General features: G+C 38.1%; 1 protein-coding gene and 2 long non-coding RNA genes across 5 annotated transcripts in view; 1 reads left to right on the plus strand and 2 right to left on the minus strand.

The window, feature by feature from the left end:
* The window catches only part of Kank (kank), a 40154-nt gene that overhangs the window by 5384 nt on the left and 9956 nt on the right, over positions 1–24814 (plus strand). The window contains exons 1-4 of one of the 3 annotated variants that reach the window (XM_064696049.1): positions 12760–13177; positions 15687–15730; positions 21443–21708; positions 21820–22327. In XM_064696049.1, coding sequence (XP_064552119.1) covers positions 13038–13177; positions 15687–15730; positions 21443–21708; positions 21820–22327 — 958 coding nt within the window. In that variant the 5' untranslated portion in view covers positions 12760–13037. Of the gene's footprint in view, positions 1–12759; positions 13178–15686; positions 15731–19996; positions 20106–21442; positions 21709–21819; positions 22328–24814 lie in introns of those variants that run through there. The other 2 variants (XM_064696051.1, XM_064696050.1) reach the window with 2 other exon arrangements.
* Positions 5552–6043, minus strand: LOC135437815 (uncharacterized). Its single transcript, XR_010437756.1, has 2 exons — positions 5742–6043; positions 5552–5675 (listed from the first exon to the last, which is right to left on the minus strand). It is a non-coding gene; the product is annotated as an uncharacterized LOC135437815 (long non-coding RNA).
* Positions 6660–7130, minus strand: LOC135437875 (uncharacterized). The gene is made up of 3 exons (XR_010437766.1): positions 6980–7130; positions 6874–6915; positions 6660–6805 (listed from the first exon to the last, which is right to left on the minus strand). It is a non-coding gene; the product is annotated as an uncharacterized LOC135437875 (long non-coding RNA).

Here is a 24814-nt window from a genome sequence, read left to right on the forward strand (position 1 = left end):
TCGATGACTTGAGGAGGATCGGGTGTCGGATTAGAAATTACAATTGTCAGCTGCAGCTAAATAATATATAAATCAACTAAACTGTTTTATGGTTTATGAAAAAACGAAAAGGGAAATTAAATTAGTTTATGGTAATTTTGTTGTTAGAAACAAAACTTTATAGCCTATATCTGCGTATGTATACTCAATATACCAAAACTAAATTTGTAAAAATTAATTCAAGACATTTCGTTTATTCGATACCATTTTATTTCTTTAAAATGCAATAATATCACGTTCAACGCAAGAGCCGTATAAGGCAATGCGTTTATGGTTATTGAGTATCATGTGTCTCAGAGCTTATCTAAATGCACACGTTTTTCTAATCAATTAACTGAAATCTGAGGCAAGTTGAAACGCATTGTGCGGTTTTCTAATATCCCAGCCAAGTTCCACAAAAAAAAAAAAAACAAGGCAACAACAAAAGCCAAAGTTGCGCGAGTCGTGTCAAAAAATTGCTTTGTATTTTATTATATTTTTTCTTCGATTTTTGTTGTTGTTGCTGCATTGTTTGAGCGATTTGTTTGAATTTTGCCGACCGGCGACGATTGGAAACTTGGGGAGATGTCTCGCCAGTGCATGGCTCCGATGGGCTACGGAGTCCGGAGCTTGGGCAACCAGCTCTGGCTCTGTGTGGCTCGGCTTGGCATTTTATCCAGTCACGCTGCAAGTTATTTGCGTCGTGCCCAAGAAGTGCTCTGTTCTCTGTTATTATGCCAGCCGGTTCCATCATCAGTGCCATCGTGAGGAATAACGCTTGCCTTTGCAGTTTTGGCCCTGGTAACCGGAGCTTTCATTGTGATTTATGCAGTTGGCAACAAAAACTGTTGCGGTGGCCCTTACAAACGGGTACTTTGGGCTAGCTAAGTTTTTGTACAACTATTTGGGTGGTATTAATAATAATAATGAAGAAACAATGAATAATAACAATGAAATCTATTTAGAGAATCATTAAACATCTATGTCAGTTACAGGTTCATAGTCTAATGATCTTTTCCTAATATACATGTTGCAATTCTCAAAATAATTGTTTGTTTTGAAATTTAAAATTGGTTTTTAAATTTTCAATATTTATCTGTAACGGCCAACGTAATTTATATTTTTATTATTTGATTGTAGCTAAGGAACTTATATGCTAGTGTCTTTCTTTTAAATTAATTGCCTTACTATTATTTTTTGCTTTAAATGGTTTATAGATACTTTTAGTTAATTTAAATTCAAATTAAAAATATATGTAAAGCGTATTATTTAAAATATGCCTCCCCTTAGTTTCGACATAATAATTAAGATTTAAGAAGATATTTTATTCTTCGTGATTCAAAGACAAAATTGCAATAAGAGAATAACGCACAAAAAAAGCGTCACTGATCGTTTTGCAGCACTGACATAGAGTGTTGCAACATCGACTACTTCTAAATTCCATTTTCACTTAATTTTTTTTTTGCATTTCTGGCTGATTTAGTTTTGTATGCTTATAAGATATGATATCCATAATGGTTTAACTCGATGCTGCACTTGTTGAATTTTGATATGTTGTGGGAAAGTTGTTAAATGGGTTCCCAATTATTCTGGAGCTTGCACATTTTTGTGGCAGCAGCTGCGGCTGCAGAATCGTCAGAACATGCCAAAATTTATGCATACATATTGATTTGCAGCTGACAAACTCATTTCGTATGCAGCAGCTGTTTGAGATTGTTGTTTTTGGAACGCCTCCCCCTCCAACGTTGGCTGCCAGCAATTTGCAAGTAATTCAAGTCGAGTTTTGGATGAATGAAATCAGCGCAGACCGTTGCCGGCTGCCTTGGAGACAACTTCCGTTGTCTGACAGCGAGTGAGTGCCAATTGTGAGAGCCAACTTGTTGACTGTTTGTCTATTGTGTCGGATATGTCGGCATCGTACGCCCGGCATCAGCTTAATGTCCAATTTAATTTGTACACTTCAGCGTTGCCACATTGAAGGTTGTGGCCCATTGTCGTGAAATTTTGCTCAATGTAATGAGCACTCGTAATCATAATGGCATAATTATAATGCCTGGAGGGCAATTGAAATTTGCAGGCGTGATTTTAAGTGTTGAACCAAAAATTACTTCATTTCGCTTGTGGCACTTGTGGCTTTTATGTCTTGCGGTCAAGTGGCTGATGATGATTATGTTCGAAGTGTTTGCATGCACTTTCAAACTATAGAGGCACTAAAATTGAAAGAAGTATCTATTGCGGTGCTATTAAAATATTATAAAGTTAAGAGCCAAAACTTTTGAAAAACGTTGTAGTCTATACCAATACTGAGCTACGAAGTTTCCTTTTTGAATTTATATATTTATATTTTTTTTTTCTTTATATATCGATATGTTAGAACCAAGGTTTATAATCGTACCGGTTTGAACCCGGAATTGTTTTTCTTTTCAAAATAAACCGATCCGTAAACCAAGCCCAAAAACTGAGAGACATGAATATATGTTAGGGGAGACTCTGGCCAAAACATACATAACTCTTGCCCCAAGCCATTCATTGGAATATCTTAATATATTTGTACATAGAACGAGCAATTTTAAATTTAAAAAAAAAGTAGTGTACCTCAAGCCAGGAAACCTGCGTGGACCACAAGCCGAACTATATTTTCTTAGTATTTGCAGCCCTGGCAAAGTAAGCAAATAACAGCTAGTCTGTGATATTATTCAGTAATCCCTTTGTCCTACGCCTCTGCCCCAAACAGGTTTCGGGCTTACCGTGAAATGTCAAGAGCGTTCTACGTGTTCACAACTCATTATTTACACTCCACATAGTTGCTATTTTTGGGCTATCGAATTTCAGTTTTGTGTTTTGTTCTCACTGGCTCGTTTGCATATGACACAAATACGATTTCGAAATTCCACAACAGCAAAACAAAATTATGTTTCCTATGACCAAAGCCGACTGGCGTTTAAAATGTTTACTAGTTGTCACCATTTCGGGCCGATTCGCTTGGCCTCCAAATATTTGCATAGATTTGCGGCCTTTAGAAACGTTCCACCTGCTCAGCAAGCCTGGCTTAGGTGAAGCTGGCAATTGCGCAGCAGCACAAAAAACAAAATCAATTTCAACTCGGAAATCGTTAGAGTATTTTTTGTTTGTGCTTTTGCATTTTCGTTACTGTTTATGCACTCACGACTGGCACATAAAAAATGGCCAGAAATAATGAAAAGGAAACAAAAAGCACTTTTGCATTAGACGTCATCGACTGCGGCCTTTCAAATGAGTTTTGCGACTTACTTTCACCGGCGTGCATTCGAAATTTGGAATTCAATTACGAAACTCAATACGCCCAGGTCTTAAAAGTCGCTTCAACTTATCGCTGGCGGGCAATCAATGCAAAGAGCGTAAATGTTTATTAATTGGCGGCAACGGGCAAAGCAAAATGCAACTTTGCCAAACGGGCAGACTCGACTAAGGGTTACCTAGCACTTAAATAATACCCAAAGTAAAATATTTAGACTTAAAGTTATGTTCCTATAACAGTTGATGTATCTTATGTAAAAAGGTTCAAAAACATTATGAGCTTTATGCTCATTTCCTCCATAATCGCATTATTATGATCTATCGGTAGTGTCGATACTGAACTCTTCCGCAGTCGCTATCACAGTTTTAAATCTGAAGTATCTGTAAATTTATTTATTTATTTTATTTATTTAATTATTTATTTATTTTTGATATACAGAACGTTTTCTATTAAAGACACTTTAAAGTTATTTGGTGTAGGATTTACATATATGTATAATTTAAAGCCTTTTACCAAAGGGCAAAATCTAAGATTATAATGACATTTCTTGACTAAGAGATACCCTGCTTTGTGCTCTTATTTTCTAAATGTTCTTACCACTCAATCAGACACGGAAAAGATTGATACTGCACTCTTCCAAAAGTACAATAACAGTTTTAAACTAAACTATCTAATTTGGCAGCTTGGAATCTAATTATAAATGTAAAATGGAAAATGTTTTTAAATAATATTAAAAAACGATCGATATTTCTGGATGTTTGACTATCGTCTAGGAAAAGTATCGAAATCTATTTGACACTTTGGAGTCATTTGGTATACCATATTAAAAAGGCTGACTCACAGATACCCTGTTAGTAGCTCTTAATTTTCTTCTTACTATCGAGCATATTTATACTTATTTTGGTCGTAGCTTACATCTTTAATTGTTACGCTCAACTTAATAATATGTGCCATATGTTACCAATTTTATGGAATCCAGGCACAATATGCAAAAAGACAAATGGAATGAGTAAGAGGACGGCAGGTGGGGGCAGGTATATTCGATATATTCGCCTAATAAAGCGGCGCGTCATCGCATCACTCGCATTGACATATGTAAATTGCGTATACGCCCCGTGACTTAAAATGCCAGCCAAATGTCGACTCAGTGTAGCAGCACTTACCTAAGCTTTATAGTGGTTGTTGTCGTTGCTTTTGAGTTGTAGTTGTTGCTGTTGCCTGTAATCACCGTCTACTTAGCGGCCGTACAGTGCAAAATTTTTGCACAGTGATGCAATGAGCGGACTTGTCTCTGATTTACAGTCCAGATACGTGCGATCGAAATGGCAGCCGATCGCTCATTGCGATAATTGACAAATAGCGAGCTCAGCTGGCAAATCTGTGCGACTGTGGGTGGCCAGGTCAGGCGATGATCATGGCAAAGATGATAAAGCCCCGAGTTGCTCACCTTTGCTAGCCAGTCACTTGGCCAGCGCCTTGTTTAACTGCCGATTGCAATCAACTTGAAAACTATATTTATGCATCTGCGCTGCCCTCCCCCTGACTTGGTCTCCTGCATCGCTGCGAGTATATCATAATTTACGACCCGAACCGGCAGGCAGCAGGCGGCAGGCGGCGGCGTCAGGCTTCAAGCTTCAGCGCACGCGTGTATTCTGTTTTCGATTATGCGCCTCATGGCATTTGGCAGTCATAAGTTTGCGAGTCGGTCGTCGGCCTTGATGGCAGCCGCCTTTGGCGTTTGTATCTTGTGCTTGCATCTTGTATCTTGAATCGCGCTGGCCGCCGTTTGCTGACCACATGGGGCGGCAGCAGGAAATTTGTTAGCCTGTCATAAACTGCGCCGAAACGTATAAATTATGACTGCAACGGACCGCGACTAGCCGCTTATCGATATGCAAAAAACATTAAAAAGGAAAAAAAAATCTAAGTCTTGGGCGAAAGTGTCGAACGATGTTCTAGGAAACGTTTTCAGCAGCAGCCCAGCGGCCAAAACAATTTCTTTTAATTAATTTACAACAGCCAAGTGAGCTGCTCTGCCGTCTAGACGCAACTCGACGGCCCAAAATACTTCACACGCCAACGCTCGAGCCGTGTGACAGGTGCTGATTGAAATGACCCCAAAAAGCGACACGTCACTTCGAGTGGAAATGAAGATGAAGCTGCCTTTCACACTTAACGGCAAACTAGCATATAAATACACGTGGACTGTTACGAGCCAGAGAACTCAAACAAATTTGATGCCAGCAAAACATAGAGTAAAGAGAAATTCAATTTTTTTTATTTAAATATCATTTGGTTTACAATTCAATGCGTTTAAGACTGACACGTTCACTAACTTATCTTATGAGAATAAGTCTTTAATTGCGTCAATTATGTCTTCCTATAATAAACAAGCATTCACAAAGTTGATTTTGATATACTGCATTTATGTTTAGTTCAAACTTACAAATGTATCTTTTATGCTGTCCCACAAATTAGCCTTGGCCACATCCACATTGACTGCCAAAATGATGGCAATTAAGACTAATATATTGTAATTCATATTGAGTTTGCAATTGCGTATTTCTTGAATCTAGAGATGATGCAGATGCTACTGGAATTAGACGACTGCTGGCTTATCTGGCCTGCGTATAAATAAATAGCTTAACAGCCGCAACGATGCTGATAAGACATAATTTGCCAAAAATAAGAAAGAATTGTTCTTTTCGACATGCCGAAATTTGAATACCCTTGCAACAAATGTGCCAATATATTTAAAGCAAATTTTTTAACAAACTTTAACAGGTTTATTGGGTTGTATATGTACTATAAAAGAATGGATCTTTGCATAGTTTTATGAAGATAAAGCCAGCCTTGTGGTTATATTTACTCAGCTCGTCAAACTCCCTAATAAGCGCTGGTAGGGTATAAAAGTGAGGACAATCAGTCATGAAAGCAACACTTGCTCAAAAATGGTATACCCTGCAACTTCAAGTGCTCAGATTTGCACCTTAAATTCTGTTAGTCTTAATAATTTCTCATAATTATAATGACAAATTTCATTAATCAATTTAAAGAATTATTTATATGTGTTTCGTTTTAGCCAATGCAGGGTATTTAATAGTTTATATATCTTAAATTGACTGCAGCTTTCTTGACTTCTATTTTTATAAGCACAAAGCAAAGTACACAGCAGCAATTGCTCTAAAAATGTTTTTCATACACAACTTTAATCAGCTTAATAAGTTGCTTCCATTCGAAGAAAACAGATTTATGAAATTGGGGATAGCCGACTATAGAAATACTTAATACTAACTTTAAAAAAGTCTTTTGTAGATACATATATGTATTGATGAATTTATTAAAAAAAAAAGTTAATAAAATATTTGTTTTTTCAGTCAAACATGTTTCTAAATTTTATTGAGCATTTAATATCTTTTCATTTGTAGTAATATCTATTTTAGTTTATATTTTCTTATAATAATGAGACAAATTTTATTGCTGGCGTTAAAATTAAATGTTCATATTTTCCTAGAAAGATATTGCAAAAGTTATTCAGTATATATGATTCAATATTAGTATATATATGTTAGACTTACGACAGCTCTACCCATTTCTTCGACTTCTTTGCCAGCTTTTTCCTAAAAGGTTGACATGTATAAGTTCTTTCATCAATTTTTGAATTTCACGGTGTATTTAACTTACCACTTCTGCGCCAATATCATCTATCCAATTAGCACTCGATCGGTCCATAAAATTGGCCAAGACCAAAACTATTACGGTTAACATATGGTAGAAATTCATCGCCGCTTCTGCTGCAAGCAAATAACTGAAATGATTTTGAAATTTGCGACTTTTATATACGATGCAGCGAAAAATAGTTCTCTGTGGGCGCTGATAAGCATATAAGTATTGACCCAGGTATAGATTAGCTTAGAATTTCCCCAGCAGCATTTGCGGAAATGTATAGATAGTGAACTTCCTATTTGTTAAAGTGTTTAGTTGCGCAAATGTGTAGATAGTGAATTTCCTATTTGGCTAAAATCGAATTGCGTATTTATTTTAATATGATTTCATAAAACTAACTCTAGTTAAAGTGTTTGGTCCTAAGCAATAATATTTCGAGCTGTTGCATTGTCAGGCTCACAAGTTTTCTAGCTGTGTGTTTTTTAAAAAAGATCTAGCCGCGGCTGAATTTTTAAAATTAATTATTTATAGATTTGCGTGATTTAAAAAAGCCATAGGTTTTCCCCAAGTTCGCGCGAGTAAGCAAGTAGCTTAACAGATTCATAATCTATGAAAATATCCCTTTGCGAACAGAATATGAAGCTGGGTATGATGCCAGATGCCTGTCATTAACTTATCATATTACTAGCTGTTATTTCAAAGACTTGTTCGGTCCAAGTATTTTGACATAAATTTTCTATAAACAACCTGACTGTGCAAAATTTAAATCTAACCGTATTATCTTGAACTTCATGTCTATATATATTACTAGCGGGTATAACCCGGCCTTGCCCGTGGCACGTATGTTATAAAATCAATGTTCTCAAGCAAATTTGAAATGATTTTGAAACTGATCGGACGGTAAACTAATAACTTTCATACAAACATTTTCCGCCAATTTACCACTGTTGCGAGTGGAATTTCTCAAATCGCTCAAACACGTATTCATTCCATTCTTATGTAGAGCTTTGAAAATGAGTTTGAAGCAAATCGGACACAATTTAAAACTTCGCACAAAAAATCTTAGAGTCGCATTCCACCCGAAAAAGTTTGGATTCTGCGAAAAGTGTGAAACACGTCTCAAATGATTTTTCTTATAGATCTTTGGAAACGAATTTGAGCGCGAAACGTCACCCACCAAATTTTTTACCTCCATTTCCACCAAGGAGGAACGGATTTTTCGAAAAGTGTGAAACACCCCTTAAATGAATTTGAACAAAGATCTTTAAAAATAAGTTTGGGGCCGATCGGATGGTAAACAAAAAACTTTCATACAACCGTTTTCCGCCAATTTACCACTGTTGCGGGTGGAATTTCCCAAATTGCTGAAATACGTATATATTAAGTTCTTATGTAGAGCTTTGAAAATAAGTTTGAAGCAAATCGGACACAACTTAAAACTTCACCCAAAAAATCTTTAAATCGCATTCCCCCCGAAGAAGTTTGAATTCTGCGAAAAGTGTGAAACACGTCTCAAATGATTTTTCTTATAGATCTCTGGAAATGAATTTAAGCGCGAAACGTCACCCATCAAATCTTTGACCTCCATTTCCACCAAGGAGGAACGGATTTTTCGTAAAGTGTGAAACACACCTCAAATGAATTTGAACAAAGATCTTTGAAAATAAGTTTGAGGCCGATCGGATGGTAAACAAAAAAGTTACATACAAACGTTTTTCGCGATTTTTCCACACTTGCGGGTGGAATTTCCCGAAACCCCGTCTTAACGTGCACCTACATCACATAAGGTAGCTACAGTGAAAATTTCAGCTTCCTAGCTCTTACGGTTTGGGCTGTGCGTTGATCACCAATCAGTCAGTCAGTCAGTCAGTCAGTCAGTCAGGACAAACAGTTTTATATATAGAGATAGATAGATATCTGGGAATGAGTTTGAGCTCCATCGAATTTATAATCAACTGTCCTAGCTGTTTGCTTGTGATTAAAGGCATTAATTTCTCAACACTATTAACCGTAATTTCTTGAACTTCACGTCTCCAGTTATTTTTGCATATATATCTGAGTTTAAATTTTTCGAACTAAAAAGCAAAATATGGAATCAACGTATTTCGCCCATTTTTTTGAGGCCTTCAGGTAAGTCCTGAATCTAAAATCTAGATTTCTTTCGCCCGCATTTTTCATCCAAGAGCGGTAAATGTTGCGATAAATCTTGTATCGATCTAACTTTTATTTAGTAGTTAAACGAGAAACTGCAATAAAGCGGACATTAACTTGCCAATCACTTGACAACTTTATTAAAACCTCATCTCACTTACTACCAAAACAGTAGTTCAACACTCTGCGGGGCCTCTTTGAAAAAAACATTTACAACTCAAGAACCTGTAAAATATAAGCAGAAAAAAGATTAAAAAATGACAAATGCTATAAAAACGGATCCACGCCGGCGGTCAAGCAGGCACATAAAAAATAAAAAACAAAAAATAAATGAGTTCCAGCCAAGGCGGTAACAATTTAAACAATACAAAATTACATTATCTACAACACATCAATAAAACATTTGGTTGAATTTCATTGAGTCGAAGTCGAGAGCTGCGGAGCTGGAGAATCGAGAATCGAGAGGCCCCAGGCACCGGCAGCTATCGTAGAAAAAATCGATTGGGTGTGACGCATAAATAATTGCAGCCATTTATTTAAACATTTATTGCGGGGCCCGCAATGAGATTTCCATGTGCAGAACTGTCTAACGCATAATTAAAAGCCGTGAAATCCGCAGGCAAAACTTGTTTATGAAATCATAGATACCAAAAATACGATACGAGAATGCGAATTATAACCGGCTCACTTAACGCTCGGAATCGCGTTTGTATTTATAAGTTGCCAATAAGTCGAGGCTAATTTGTATCTACGCCTCGGCCTCGAGGGCCGTGACAATTAATAAGCGACCGAATTCACTGCCACATTCATGGAGCATGAAATTTTGTTGTTAGCTCATTAACAGTTCGGGCGGGCAACCAACTAAAATTTCAAGCATTTTAATCTATTCAGGCGTGCTTCCATGGCACGCATTTACATAAATTAATAAACAAAGGCATAAATCAATATGCAACTGACCAAAACACATGCCATCTAATAATACAAGACAATTTCATGCCTCTAATACTTCGACTAGTTAAAGTTCAATACACGCAGCGCTGACATGGAAATCCACAAAGTGCTATCGCTTATAAGGCGGCAATTGTGTAAATAGCCAGCCATAATGAGCCATTCATAATTTCTGTTACAGGCAAACATTTCATTTACTTTGCAATTGAAATAAACATTTTTATTAGCTGACGCTATGTCAACTAATACAGACACACTCACACACGCGCACACTCACACATACGCGGTGTGGTCTTTGGTACTATATATCTATAATTCTACGAAAGATGACTTTATCAACAATTTTTTTGTCAGAAACAAGTTGTCTTAGTTTTTTAGATGCTGTATTAAGACTAATGACTAAAAAATATACTTAACAATCTGAATACAATTAATAGTAATCATAATAGTAGTTATTGGTAAGTTCATATAACCAAAACATAGCGCTATTATAATTGTTAGTCATTATTATTGTTATTTAGTAATAACTCTGACTAAAATGTCCTTCTATTGAGACTGTGCATCCATACACTAGCCGAGATCGGAATTGGGATAGAATTGTCGTAATTGGTCTGATCTGCTCACTTAGCTCACTCACTCTGTAAGATACAATGATAAAGTTAGATTTCATTAAATTGGAGGGCAAATAACAGATAATTATTCTTGCTGTTTTACAAAGATTTGGGTTCTTTTCTCATTGACAGCTTATTTAAAAATATAAGAAATTTGAACTTGCAATGTTAAAGATTCATATTAAGAGATTTTTCCAACTTATCATCTTTCATTAAAATTGAATACTGTTTAGGCATCGTGTAAACTTCAATTGTTCTCTCCATTTTGTTATTTCAACGCGGTCTTGTAGTGCGTGCACTGACAGACGGCATGACATGCAGCTTGACGCACTGTAATGATTTGAAGTGTTTAGAAGTTATCGCAGGCAGTCAATGTGCGTTTGTGTGTGTGTGTACGACAAGATATGTGTTTATTTATACATGTTATTATACCCTGGTAAAGGGTATTATAATTTTGTCATGGACTGGGTAACGCATGGTGGGAGATATCTTCGACTATGATCAGTATATATCATATTTATATCTTGTCTTGTCGGCCATGTCGGTTTGTTCGTCTTTTCTCTCACTTTTAAGCCACAGTCTAAAAACTTAAACTTATGTTGCAACCGGTCGGATCGGTCCACTATATCATATAGCTACCATTGGAATGATAGGTTGAGAAGTAGGTTCTTGTGTTGAAAACTCTCGCGTTTTTCAAGATTTCTTGACCTAACGTGGCTTTTGTTAAGTTAACTATGCTTCTTATATATATGCAAAATCTAATCAACATTAAGCTATTATCTGATAATATAACTGCCATAGAAAATATCGAAATTAAGTTCCCGTAAAAAAAATCTTTTTTGTCTTTCAAGATATCTTGAACTACCTTGGCTTTTGTAGGTTTCACTCTGCTCCTTAAATGTATGCAAAATCCTATCAGCAGTATATATTGAGCCAAATCTTATCTAAATTGCCCCACTACTATATTATATAGAGATAGGAAGAGTCGGTCGAAAAATACATTTTGGATGATTAAGTTTACTGCTTTCCGAGATATTACTTACAAGCAAAGCCGTAAGGAAAGTGTCTGCAAGGGTATTAGCTATTCGGTGTGTCGAGATAGACGTAGTTTCTTGATTTTTTTTAGTTTGTTTTTGGGGCAACAACAGTATTTTGCTGTCGAGCTTGGTACGGACGATGTTGGCGTCTATCGTTGTGTTTTTGTTGTTGTTGCATTTGCGTTCTGTTTACAAAGTGGGCGACTGCACTCGATTCTTGAAGCTTTATTTACTCGTGGAACATAAAAAGTCTAGAGGGAATATTTATGTAAAGATGTCTGATGACTCTGCTAATAAAAATTGAAATATCCGTAATTATTTTGTAATATTATTTTCTAATGAATTGTTATTGAAAGTTTAGCCACAGGTCAGAAAAAGTACTCTGGATTGGCTGCAAGATCAAAGCAGACCCCGTTCCACCCCTCTAAAGCAACAGCCAGGCGACACCCTTTGGCTTCATCAATCATTTTTAAAGGCGTTCGAAGCGCAAAGAATCAACCATATTGACGCTTCTGTTTCTAGCATTTCAAATGGGTGCTCCTAATGTACTATACGCAAGTAGATACACGTACGTATGTGTGAAAGATACACGCTCTCATAGATACTCGGCTAGCTGTAAGCGCTTATCGGGCATGACGTTTGTTTGGGTGTTTCAACAGGTTACGAAGCCCGACTCTTTCGAACTGTTCAACTGGTTTGCTGCTGCTTATATTTATTAATTAGCGTATCGATAACTCTTGCATGCTTGAGCCGTGCTTTGAGCTGGCCAAAAAGCAAAAATAAGAGAGAGAAAAAAATCAATTCGTATTGTTCGTCTTGGCTAACAAAGTTCTGTCTTGCCGCTCTTTTGTGGCCGTCAACAAACAAAAAATAAATAAAAAAAAAAGACAAATACATCGTAGCATTCACACACGCTGCCACAACAACACAAACACATACGCTTACAGGGCATAAAGTTCAGCGGCAACTCGTAAAGTTTTTCTCTGTTGGCTTTCAGTTCGATTCGAGCGATTTTCGAGCGCGGAACGTTTACGTGCTGTACTACTAAAATCACTAAATAAACAATAAACTACAAAAGATTCATTTTCGCGTGCTTAGTGAAGTATGGCCCTGAGCTGAGTCAGCCGAAAGTGCAGCAAATGAAATGTGTTTCTCGTGCTCGGGTTCAGTCTGAGAGTTGCGGTGTCGCCATGGCGTGAAGTTTCGCTGCCAATCAAATTTAATTAATTAGAATTTCTACCATTTGGTACCAAAAATAGCGCATTGCCAATTAATTAGGCAGCGCCTAGTGCTAGCCGACATAGTCATCCGCAAAATTACGTATGCAGCATGAGTGTGAGTCTTGACAATATTGGTATCGGAGTCGGTGGTCTACCCGGCGATTTGCATTCCTACGATGAGTCAAAGTTTGCCCAAAAGATAACGCACCTGACGCCCACGGAACAGGAAGCCGTTAAGCGTTTTTGGAGGTAAATGATAACCAGCCCAGCACTGCGCGACGATCTCCACTGCGATAAAGCCCAAACTAAGGCCGGAAAGCTAAATTAATTGGGCGCTGTTTGCCGAGATTAAATATCACTCGCCAGATACATTTAATATATCTGTGTGGGGGTGGGTTAAAGGTGTGAGTGCGAGTTCAAAATCGAGCTGCTAAAGTGCCAAAATGTGGGAAACAAAGCAAACCGTTTATATACAAATCAAATAAAAGAGAATCCTAAGTTAATTGGGCAAAGATGATAATAGAAAACCTGTTAGTCTTAAAGTATTGATGCGAGAAGTTTTTTTAAAATGATTGCTCAAATATATTTCAGAGAAATCTGACAAGCTTTTAAATATGCAATGCTAAAATATGTGAATATTAAAAATATGTAAATGCTAAAAAAAATTATTCCTAGGGTGAATAAGATATGTCACTTATGTGTAAAATATTAAAAAGAAAAATTTTAAAATTTTTAAATAAAAACTTTCTAATAATTTAAAAAATCAACAAATCGTAATATGGATAGAAAAAAAATATAAATTTTTCTAATGCACGAAATAATAAAATAATAAGAAAATTATTTAAATAATTCAGATTCCCTCGGCTTGGTCAAATTTAAAAAAACTGCCTAATTATAAAAATATATTTTATTATCCAAGAAATAATATTTAAAAGCTGTCAATCAACATTTCTGTTCTGTATGCCAAAAGTTACACAGGCCTGAGAAAACGCGTGTAAAACGCTAATGAAACGCGTACAAGCCGGTGCCAAAATATTTGTTTTGCTATTGACAACTGTTCAAATAGAAGCTATCTATAAGATTTATAAATAAATCAATGCAGTGCTGGGCAAGGGACAGACAGCTGCTACATAGAATGCAGCAAAAATGCGCTGTGCAGTTGCGTAGATACTTAGGTGCGCGGATACAGATACAAAGATACTTTCGTATAGTTAGTTCCACACTTGCTTCTGGCAGCGCGGCAGGAAAATTATAATAAAATATATCAAGCTGTCAGCATTTTGAGTTTTGCCTGCGGCCCCTTTTGTTCCCATTGTTGTCATTGTTGTTGTTGTTGTTGTTGCCGCTGTTGTCGTCGGTATTTTGAAACATCTTTGAAACTATGCGTGCCACAAAATCCACAATAATCTGTTTGCCATCCCATAAAGCACAAGGGTCTGCGACTATTTCACTTTCAGGCGCTGCACTCATTAGTGAACTTAGCTCCCCCCTTTCGCTGTGGCCAGGCATTTAGAATATGCATGTATGTGTGTGTTTTCCTGGAAAATGGTACATGCGTGCCGCATTTTTCATTTTCATTTGTTTCGTCGCGTTTGCAACGGAAGCTGCAATTATTTATAATTTGTTTTCGGTTTTCGTTTTCGGACGAGTCCTCCTCAACCTGATGCAATTAGCCCAAAAATGGCGCTGATGGGAAAAACTCTGTCAACGGGCCGTGCATTTTCATATCTTATTAAATTAATTGCTTGTCATGTTTTCCACGCTTACGGCTGCAGCAACAGCAACAGTCCAAAACAGAACAACAATGTTGCCGATTTCAAATAAAATAAACAAATCATGTTGAAAGCCGTCTTGCGATTTGCTGCCATATTTTTCATGTTGCGTTTATTTCGATTTCAAAATTTATGTAAAATGAAAATTTATGCGTCAACTGATTTATGCGGTTTTCCGTATCGCATGCATGACAGAGCCACAGAGCCACAGAGCCCGTCACCTCCCCCACATCTGATCAACGTCCCCCTCCCCCCATTCCCCTCCCTATCACTGTCTGTCAAGTTGCATCCATGTGAAACGAGCGACGGCGTCGCTTATTTTTGGAGCGCAGACCAAATTAATATGTGTGTTTATGATTATGATACACGTATCATTATGCTTATACATAAATTTGTCTATACATCTGAGCAGAGGGAATAACAACATTGACAAGAAATCGGTAAATTGTGCTGTTGGAAATATATACATATATATGGCATATATATGGCACATATATAGACAAAGTCTAAGTATGTGCATTAAATATTTTTGTTAGCTCTGTTTTTTGGGGAGTTGCTCAGTCTAGTTGTGTTAGGCAATATGCATTCTATAACTAGGAAAGCATTTGGAATATACTTTGTTAAACGTCTGAGGTTCAAGCAACCTCTGTAATCCTTTCTTATCCATTTCCTAACGGAATCGTTTTAATTTTGATTTTTATCAATTCTATCAAGTCATCTGAAAGTTGGCAAACTGAAAACTTGAAATGAGCCTTTTGCCTCGTAGCTACACCTTTCGTCTCGTCTTCTCTTGTTCATCTTGTCAAAACAGTAAGTTGTAAGCAGATTGACAGCACGGGGCAGCTAGAGTAACAACTCGTTCATATTGTAGCTCGCTTAACAGGATTTTTTCAATTGAACAGTGTAGCTATTCAAGCATTTATTTAACGATTTAAAATGAGTTTTGCATAATTTTTAACCAAATTTTCTATTTTCTCCACTTGCAGGTCGCTCGTTTTGCGAAGTCAACGCGCCTTCATTGAGGAAAATGGTACGTATAGCCGCTTGGCGTAGGTTTTTTATTTAGCTATAAGATCGTGGCTTAAGCCCACGTGAGTGCCACTCTGCGGAATCGGATGTGGGTCAACTTGACGCCCGCGCAGAGCTTCGAGTGGCGATGACGGCGTCAGTGACACCCACCCACCGGCAATAAGGCAATGTCTTTGGTCTGCGCCAATTTGTCACTGCGGCAGCGGCTCTCAGATTGGCAACAGTTGCAGTTGGAATCAACGCACTTTCCATTGTGCGGACACGCTGTAGTCAGCCCTAGGCAAATGTCTTTTGGTTTTCGCCGCGTCTATTGCCGCCCACGACCCCGGGCAATGATTGCAATTTCAAGTATTTCGGGACTAAAAAAGCACATGTGGTTTTTAATTAAGCCCGACAGCCAAAGAGCCAAAAACCGGCTCAAATATGTGGCTCAGATCGATATAGATAAAGGCATTTGATATGCATTCATGTTTGGTCTTTGGCCAATTTATGACAGCGGATATGAGTTGACAGTTTTGGTTGTGGGCGTGGCTAGTTCGCTGGCGCTAATTGAGTCAATTAAACGTGAGATGTAAATGCCAACTGGGAACCAGCCAAGTCTGTGCCAAATTGGACTCATTAGCCACACGCAGTTCACAATATTTTTTCTTTCCTTTTTTTTTTTAGAATGCGTATACGCATAAAATTTATGACACGCGGCGAATCATAATAAAATAATAATAGCAACAACAACAAAAGGCCGTGCATTAATTGGGTAATCAAATGCATAGGGAAAAACCATAAATTGGCCAACTGCGTCGTTCCGTGGGGAGCACTTTAAAGCAAATCAAAGCAAACCAGAAAGAAAAACTGGGAAAAAGACAACTGCAGCAATTAAGCGAAAATATCTGATACACTAACAAAACTGAAAGTTTTTCAACTTTTCTTTAACAGTTGGTAACTGTGGAAACTCGAGAAGTTTTGTAGTGCTCCCACTATAGGTAAAAGGTATAGGTATTTCTTAAGTTTTAGCTTTTGTATCTTTTAAGTAAAAGCGAATTGTAACAACGAATTTATTAATAGGCTTATGTTACTTTGAGCATGATAATCTTGTACTTAGCTTACAAAATAATTTACCCACAACAACTGTACTCCCAGAAACTCGAGATGTGAGCAGAAGTCAAAGACGTCTCTAGCATTAAATATTGAAATTTTTTCCATTGTGAGGAGGCATACAACAAGTATCAAATTTTGCAACTGTATTCACTTCACGAGAACCTACACACTAATCCCATATAGAAAATATGATAATTTCGTTCTACGTATGGTATGCGAGAGCATATATTTAAAACTTCAACATATCTAACATATTCCGAGATCGACTCGCTCACATAGACCGACATGGCTAGAACGACTCAGCTCTTCGTTCTGATCAAGTATATATATACTTTATGAGAAGAGAGATGCCTTCTTTTGTTAGGGGCTGCAAACACAAGCGAATTTCTAGCAGTTCGGGTTATCTCCCTGTCTTTTAGGTGCGGCTTACACATTAAAACCTCTATATACTCAAAATTCAAAAATTATATTTTTTTAATTTACGATTGTCCGTTTTACTGAAAACAGTGAAAGCTGTCCATATTTTCATGTACAAAATGCGAGCTTCATTTGATCCCTAGCCCAAATTGACATCTATCAAATATGGTGAAATAATAAATGAAATTAATATAAATTAAGTAATAAAATTATGGTTCTATTTGTCTGTTTCCTTGGATAACTTGTTTTGTTTTGCGACTTACAGTAAAATCCAAATAAAGTTCCGGGTTCGTTTCAAAGCTGTTTGCAGCCTTGACAGATATAATAATAAAAAGTACATATAAATTTAACGCACAGTTAATTTACAGAAATATAGCTTAATTTGCTTTTCCGTTGCGAATTTTACCTAATTAATGAACATACTTTCTATGAGAAACATTTAGTCTCAGGTCCTTCTAAATAAATGTGTGTAGTCATCGATCTAAGAAGGTTTTTTTTTAGTTTCTAGTAGTTGGAATGTGAATCGTGGCATGCAATTAGATTGAACAGCGGTTGCACGTGTTTAGCATAATTAAGTTTTTGCACTTTACGGTAATTTGTTGTTGTGGTTTTTTGCTGCTGTTGCACCGTTAGCTTCATTAGCTGCAGCTGCAACAACCGCCTACCCGAAGCTGCCTCAGACACAACGGCAGCCCAGGTTCCTTCATATGAGACTAAGTTGTATTATATATGTATTAGTCGGACAACCAGTTTTAATTTAAGTTTGTTTTTCGCTTCTCCCCATAAAGTCTTTGGGCTGTCGGTCGAATTTCATTCACAAGCCAGCTTCATTTTGTATGCTGGGCAGCATCTGCGCCTTCGACTTCGCCAGAGCCGCCCACACAGAAAATTTAGTCATTACAATCGGGCCACGATGTTGACGATGATGATGATGACGATGATGATGATGTTGTGGATTGCTTGGATTTTGGGTCTGTCTGGAATACGTTTCGCTGTCACCATTATGACTGCAAAATCGATGTCCGAGTTCGAGTCGGAGTCGGAGTCGAAGTCACAGTCAGAGTCTGTCTACGTGCTTGGCCAGAGTCGGGGCATGCTCGTAATTTACCTTTACTTGCAGCTCAGTTTGTTGCCTGTCCGCTGGGCTAATTTCTTAATTTTTATGTGCGCCGAGTGCGCGATTTATGTCATTGTACGAATAAATAGGCGCCTTTTATGGAGCGTGGTCTCGGCACTCGTGTAAATGAAGTTGTCCACGTTCCCAAAAGATGTTTCCATGCGTCATTGAAAGGGCAGCGAGAAAAAAGTGAATTGACGTTGATTTTCAATTGCTTACTGACTGATAACAGACTTATCTTGCAATAATATACCTTGTCTGGGACGGCTCTCTAGAAAATGTGAAGCTAGAATGGAATTATTTATTACTTTTGTATATAACTAAAGTTAAATTATTGTATATAAGCGAAGATTTTAATCTTAAACTATGATCTATCGAAAGCTTAGTTTAGTTTAATATCATATATATCATATAAACCTTTTCTATTATTCTGAAAAGAATCTTATCGAAAAATGTTTTCAATTATCCTAAGAGTCGTTTTTGATTGCTAGACGTATGCTGGTAATAAATTATTTAGCAGCCAGTATTATTTTAGCATATAGTTTAAAGTTATTTATAATAGAATATGCGCATATTGAGATGATGAGCTAAGCAAAGTATTTCTTGCTTTGGCAGAATGAGCTAAGCGAAAGTCACACTTAGCCAAAGTGAAAATCACCGTCAAGTGCAAATCAATTGCATAAGGCGAGCATCTGTAGAGTTAGGCTAGAAATATGCCAGATATTTAAAAAGTGTCACTTTTCATACATTTGCGGACTGGCCTTAATAGCGGACACTGATTTACACGTGCTGGAGTGAAAATCCCTTCGCTGTGCATTTGCAGCAGTCAATCAACTTGAGACCATGTTTTGCAATCTAAAACAGCCAACACGCTGCAACATAGACGCTGCAACACTGCTGACGAAACATAGACAAGCACTCAGCCAGACGAGCCGCTGTTGGCCACCAATTAGGCGACATTAGGCAGACCGCATTCTTGGACGCCCACAATGCAACGGCCAAAAGCAAATACAGCACATGCCAAACTGAACAAACAGCTGTGATTGCATGTGCGTGTGTGTGGGTGTTGGGTGTTTGGTGTCCAATACAGCGGCAATAATTAAGCCGGCAAGCAGCGTCATTAACACACCACGCCCACGCCCCTGGCCCTGACTGCTGCTAATGACGGCAACAGGCATAGCCACAGCTCATCAATATGCGGTTTATTGGCCTGGTTAGCACAGCACGTATACGCCGCGTAGTGCAGCCAAACACTTTCACAGCCAACGCCCACGGCCGGCCCACAGCAAAGAGCTGCACGCTTTTATGAATGAAACGAGCGCTGAAAGTGAAACCAAACATGATTTTAATTTACTGTCAATCACACATAGATGGCGCCACATGACGCTAAACACACACTGAAAGCTTTGGCGCTGCTGCAATCTTGACTAGGCGCTGTTTAGCCGTCTGATAAGCGCTCCAAAAGTTTCCTATCTTATCGCCAATTAGCTGAATGATGAGTTCAACAAGAATTTTATGTCTTTGTCCATCCAGTTGGGCTGCGAACGTGCGTTTCAAATGGTCATATCAGCATATCGGCGCGAGACTTGGGAATTACTTACGCGTCTTTCTCGATTATCGATTTCAGCTTAAGTGGACCAAGGGCAATAACAAATGCTTTGGAATTTATTGTGGCTAGCGCTGCTGTGGTTGCAGTGGTATGTGGCAGGAAAACCACAGCGCATACTGCAGAGAATTAGCGGCGCAAGTGAGTGGCAGTGAGGGCGAAAGGTGTTAGAGAATAGATAATAATTTGTACTAAAAGAGTTGTGGCGGCTAGCAAATCATTTGGTTAACACTAAATTTCACTGAAGAGGAATAGCTATCTACTAAAAAGAGTTATGGGGTCGTAGCACTAAGCTCCACTGAAGAGGGAAAGCCTCTCCGACCACATATTGCATATATTTTCATATCTACCTTCTTAAACAGTGAGGCGAGCTGAGTCGGTCTGTCTTAATTGAAACTGGTATTCCAGTTTTCGGAAGGTACTTTTATTTTGTGGGCAGGTTGTACATAAGCAAAAAGCTGACATAGGCACAGCTCTTGGAATATCTTCACCAGCTCAATTGTATCCACCTACAGCATTTAATTTTTGTTTTATATTTTTAATTTTCAAAATGTTTTGACCATGCTTTATAATGCTTTTAGTATATAAGGCAAAATTGGTTAGGATCAGTCTCCCATATCATAAAGAGAATCTGCCAATAATTGATTTATATAAGGCTTCGCTGTGTAATTAAGGTCAAGGGTTTTCAATATAAGACAAGCAAATACAGATGGTCTTCTTTAATCTCTACTACTTTCTTTTATCAATAAATGTCATAATCTGTAAATTAGATGCCTAACCTAGTAGGGTAACTAGACAAAGAGGATGCCGGTCCAAATTCAAGTCTAGGGTATGAGAAGATAGTTAACGCTATTCGATCGTTATCTGTGGATAATAATAGAAATCATGTTTAATTCGCATTGATTAATTGAAATGATTAAAATATCATACAAATTAAAACTAAATTAGAATCTTATCTTTTTGCTTCGAGCGAGATACGCCCAAAAGGCAACCCAAGGCTGTAAATTTTGGACTTTTGACTCTCGTGCATAGTTCGTTATCTTAATTAAGCAAAATTAGTTATTATATGACGCAATTAAACATAAATATGGCCAGCAAATCACACAAATTTTACCGACGGATACATTCTGAGAACTGCGCTTGGGCGCTGCTGCGACTGCGGCTCAATTTACCAAAAAGCTGAAACGTGTTTTAGGCCAGCGGCAGGTGTGGCTCAGAGACTACCAAATGCCTGCCAAACACAAAAGCTAAGCCAGACGCAACCACAAAAATAAAAAAGATACAAAGATGCTGTCCGTAAGTGTGCGTGTCTGTGTGTGTTGCCAATACCAAGAATCAGCAGCAGACGAACTCAGACAGACGTGACCTTGATAGTGACATTTAGATATGTGTTGTCTGCACATAAGATACAGTATACATATTTTTTCTCTGATGCTCATCCGGTCGTTTATCTCAATCTCTCCCTTCTTTCTCTGCAGCCCGTCAAGTGGCGGGCAATGGCACCCCCAGCTCCACGTTAACCCGCTCTGTGCGCAGCTGCAACTGCTGTCCGTATGGATACCATATCGATCTGGACTTTGTGCGCTACTGCGAGGCGCTGGCCAATGCCAAGCCGAGCGAGGAGGAGCTGCAGCGACGTGATCGTCGACGCTCGCGCAAATCTATGGAGTTCATGCTGGGCTTTGAGAGTCTGTTTGGCAGCGATTGGCAGGCGGAAAGTCGTGTGCAGCCCAAGCTAACAGAGGTGAGTCGAAATCTGTTTGGACTCAAAAATCCGTGGCCTTTGATCTGTGGCAACATCAAAGTGACGCGCACTTCGCACGCGATTAACTTGTCACCTGTTTACTCTACGCAGGCCGCACATGAAAGCGAACCGGATTCGCCACGCCCCGCTGCCGGGCAATCGCCCTGCTATCGGCCGCGCTCCTCGTCTGTGCCACGCTTCAGTTACAGCACCAGCCTCGCACCACGCGCCGAGTCGCCTTATGGCACAGCCTCCTCCACCTGCTCCTCGCTGCGTGGCGGCATCGAGAGCGATGCGGGCACCTACCAACCGCCAAGGTATCAGGGCAACCAAATCTATGGCCATGCAAACCCGGCCGTCAGTCCGCCGGAAACGCGCGCCTTCCTCCACGAGGCGCTCGACGAGGTCTGCAGCGATTTCGAGCGTACGCTGGAGCGCGCCTCGACCAAGCGGCGCAAGGCAGGCGCCTATAGCTATACCAACGGCAGCGCCCACTCCATGGATCGCAACAACAACAGCCTGAGCCTCAGCCTGAGCCTCAACAACGGCTACGGCTCCAAGGAGGCCAAAGAGCGCCGGATGGGCCAGAGCACATGGGATCGTTACTTTGATGTCGCAGGTGAGTGTCAGTTTTTTTAGTGCTCAAAATAGATGAGGAAATACTCTTGACGGCTTGCTTTGCCGCTGAATGATTCATAGTCGGCAGACTACTTCATTTGAATCAGGCAGATACTTTTGCTTTTCATTTCGCTTTGGCTTTTGCTTCTCTCAGCAATTAGCGACGCCGCCGCGCATGTGACACTTTTACGCAGGAAAGTGTGAAAAATTTTGAACAACTGTTGGAAGTTGTTGAGATGCTGTACAATGGAACGAAAATAGTTTTTTTTAAATTGATTTCATACAAATCTTTAGAAAATATAGCATGCAGTAGTTGCGCATCAATTTTGAGTTGAAGTAAACAGATTTATATTTATGAGTATTATAATCTTTTAAATATTACTTTGATTTATAGGCCTTAAAAAGTGCACAGTATTTATAAAATGTACACCTTTAGCACATTTAAGATACTAGTCCAATCACTCCGAACTTGTGTCCCTTATTTTTTATGGCAATTTAATACGCTTCGTTCCATGGTACTCGTATATAAAGCAACATTACTCATGAAGCTGTTACCCAACAAGCAAAATATAAATTTAAATAAATCAAATATTTTTTTAAGATAACATACGAAGAGTCTAAAATTCTATTAATAAATTTAAATTGTATTTGTGGGCCAAAAAAATGTTAAATAATTAAATCGAATTCATCGAACGTTTTCGGATGTAAAAACGTTCATTTTCAGTCACATAAAGTTTTAGTGCTGTGTTTTGCAGAGCTCCATAGATATTTTATATAATTAAAAGTACACGAATCGTTCTTTAATTTATAAATATATACTCAACATAATATATAAAATATAATTACGAATTTATTGAGCAAGAAAAATAATTTAGTTCAATTAGTTAGTGATGCTTGTTGGTAATTTAAGTACAGTGTCTATGTTTTTGCAGTTCCATCCCATGGTACACTTGTATTTGGAAGGCAACATAACGCATGAAGCTGTCAACTCGACACGCAAGCTGTTAGATCAAAGCAATATTTAAATGTAGCTCCAAAAACGAGACGCGAAATGCCGAGGCATAATTCAATTTTGGACCCCCACCCAAAAAAGTGTCTCAGCCCAATCAAGAGACATTAAGCTGCATATAAACCGCCGAGTTAGCTGCAGATACAGATACTTTACGCCGATATAGATACAATCGCTTTGCATCTTTGGCATTTCAAACTCAATTGGAGTTTACAAGCGGCGCGGCAGCCAACTTCAAGGCGATTTCAGGCGTTCGTATCTTAAATCAATTTTGAAATGCGCATTTGGCGCTCAATTTGCATGCAAATGCTGCTAATGTTGTTGTTGTTGCTGTTGTTTTTGCTGCTGGCCCGTTTTTCTTGTATTTGTTTATGCCATAAATTTGGCATAAAGTGTGCAAAAAGCAATGCAAGAAACTCAGCCAAATAAACAAATCAAAAAGTCGCATTTTGCAAGCGAACAGCTCAGCTGGGCCAGGAGCCTAGAGTTGACAATGATTAATGATAACTAAAGTAAACATATATGCACATATATATTGATATGTACATACGTAAACATTTGATATGTGTTTGCTTAGGCACGTTATAAATGGCTTATAAATTGCCTTCAATTTAATGCTTATTGCCAAAATATGTTTGCCAAAACACTTTTGACAATTGACGCCGACCTTAGAGACGAGCCTAGAAAATTAGCTAACAATAGCCAAATGCTTTTAGAAACCATTTTTGTTAACCTTGGGGCCTAAAAGCAAGTCTAGACAGGCGACGTTGTAGGCACATTTAAGACAATTGAAAACAAATGGGCCTAAAGCAAAGATGTATAATACGAGTAGATTGGTTTAAACTTATAGATTTTTACATTTTTAAATGGCATTACTTAATTCTTTTTCGATCCAGACATATTTATCTCTTCTAATGAGGTTGAATATTTGTGCTGAATATTGTTGTAATTGCAAGTATGGCTATGATTCTTATACCCTTGTAGAGGGTTAGGTATATATATTATAGATCAGCATCAACTGCCGATCCTATTAACATGGGACCACTATATCATATAGCTGCCGTAGGACCGATCAATCCAAAAGTAGGTACTTGTATGAAATATCTTACCCAAACACGGCATGCAAATGTTTTTCTATGCCCCCAAATGCATGAAAAATCTTACAAAACATCGACCACTGTATCAAATATCTGCTATAGGAAAGCTCGGTGGAAATATAGGATCGTATATCGCAATATATTCTGTTTTCAAAGATATTTCAGCAAATTCAGCATTTTCGAGCTGGTCTATTCTTACAAATCTGCAAAGGGGAAATGTCTGCAAGGGTATTAAATCTTCGGCAAAGATATCTTTACTTTCTCGTTTAATTTAAATTCTCTTTATGCAGCTTTCAAATGTTACTTCTTACATTTTATTGGATTAAAAACAAACGATAAGATTGAGTATTTGAGATAAAGTGGGCTTATTGATTGCTTGGCT

The sequence above is a fragment of the Drosophila montana genome, unplaced genomic scaffold, assembly GCF_035044405.1.
Source record: "Drosophila montana isolate Dmon_TW-CO22-7 unplaced genomic scaffold, ASM3504440v1 contig_3833_1, whole genome shotgun sequence".
In the NCBI taxonomy this organism is placed as follows: domain Eukaryota; kingdom Metazoa; phylum Arthropoda; class Insecta; order Diptera; family Drosophilidae; genus Drosophila; species Drosophila montana.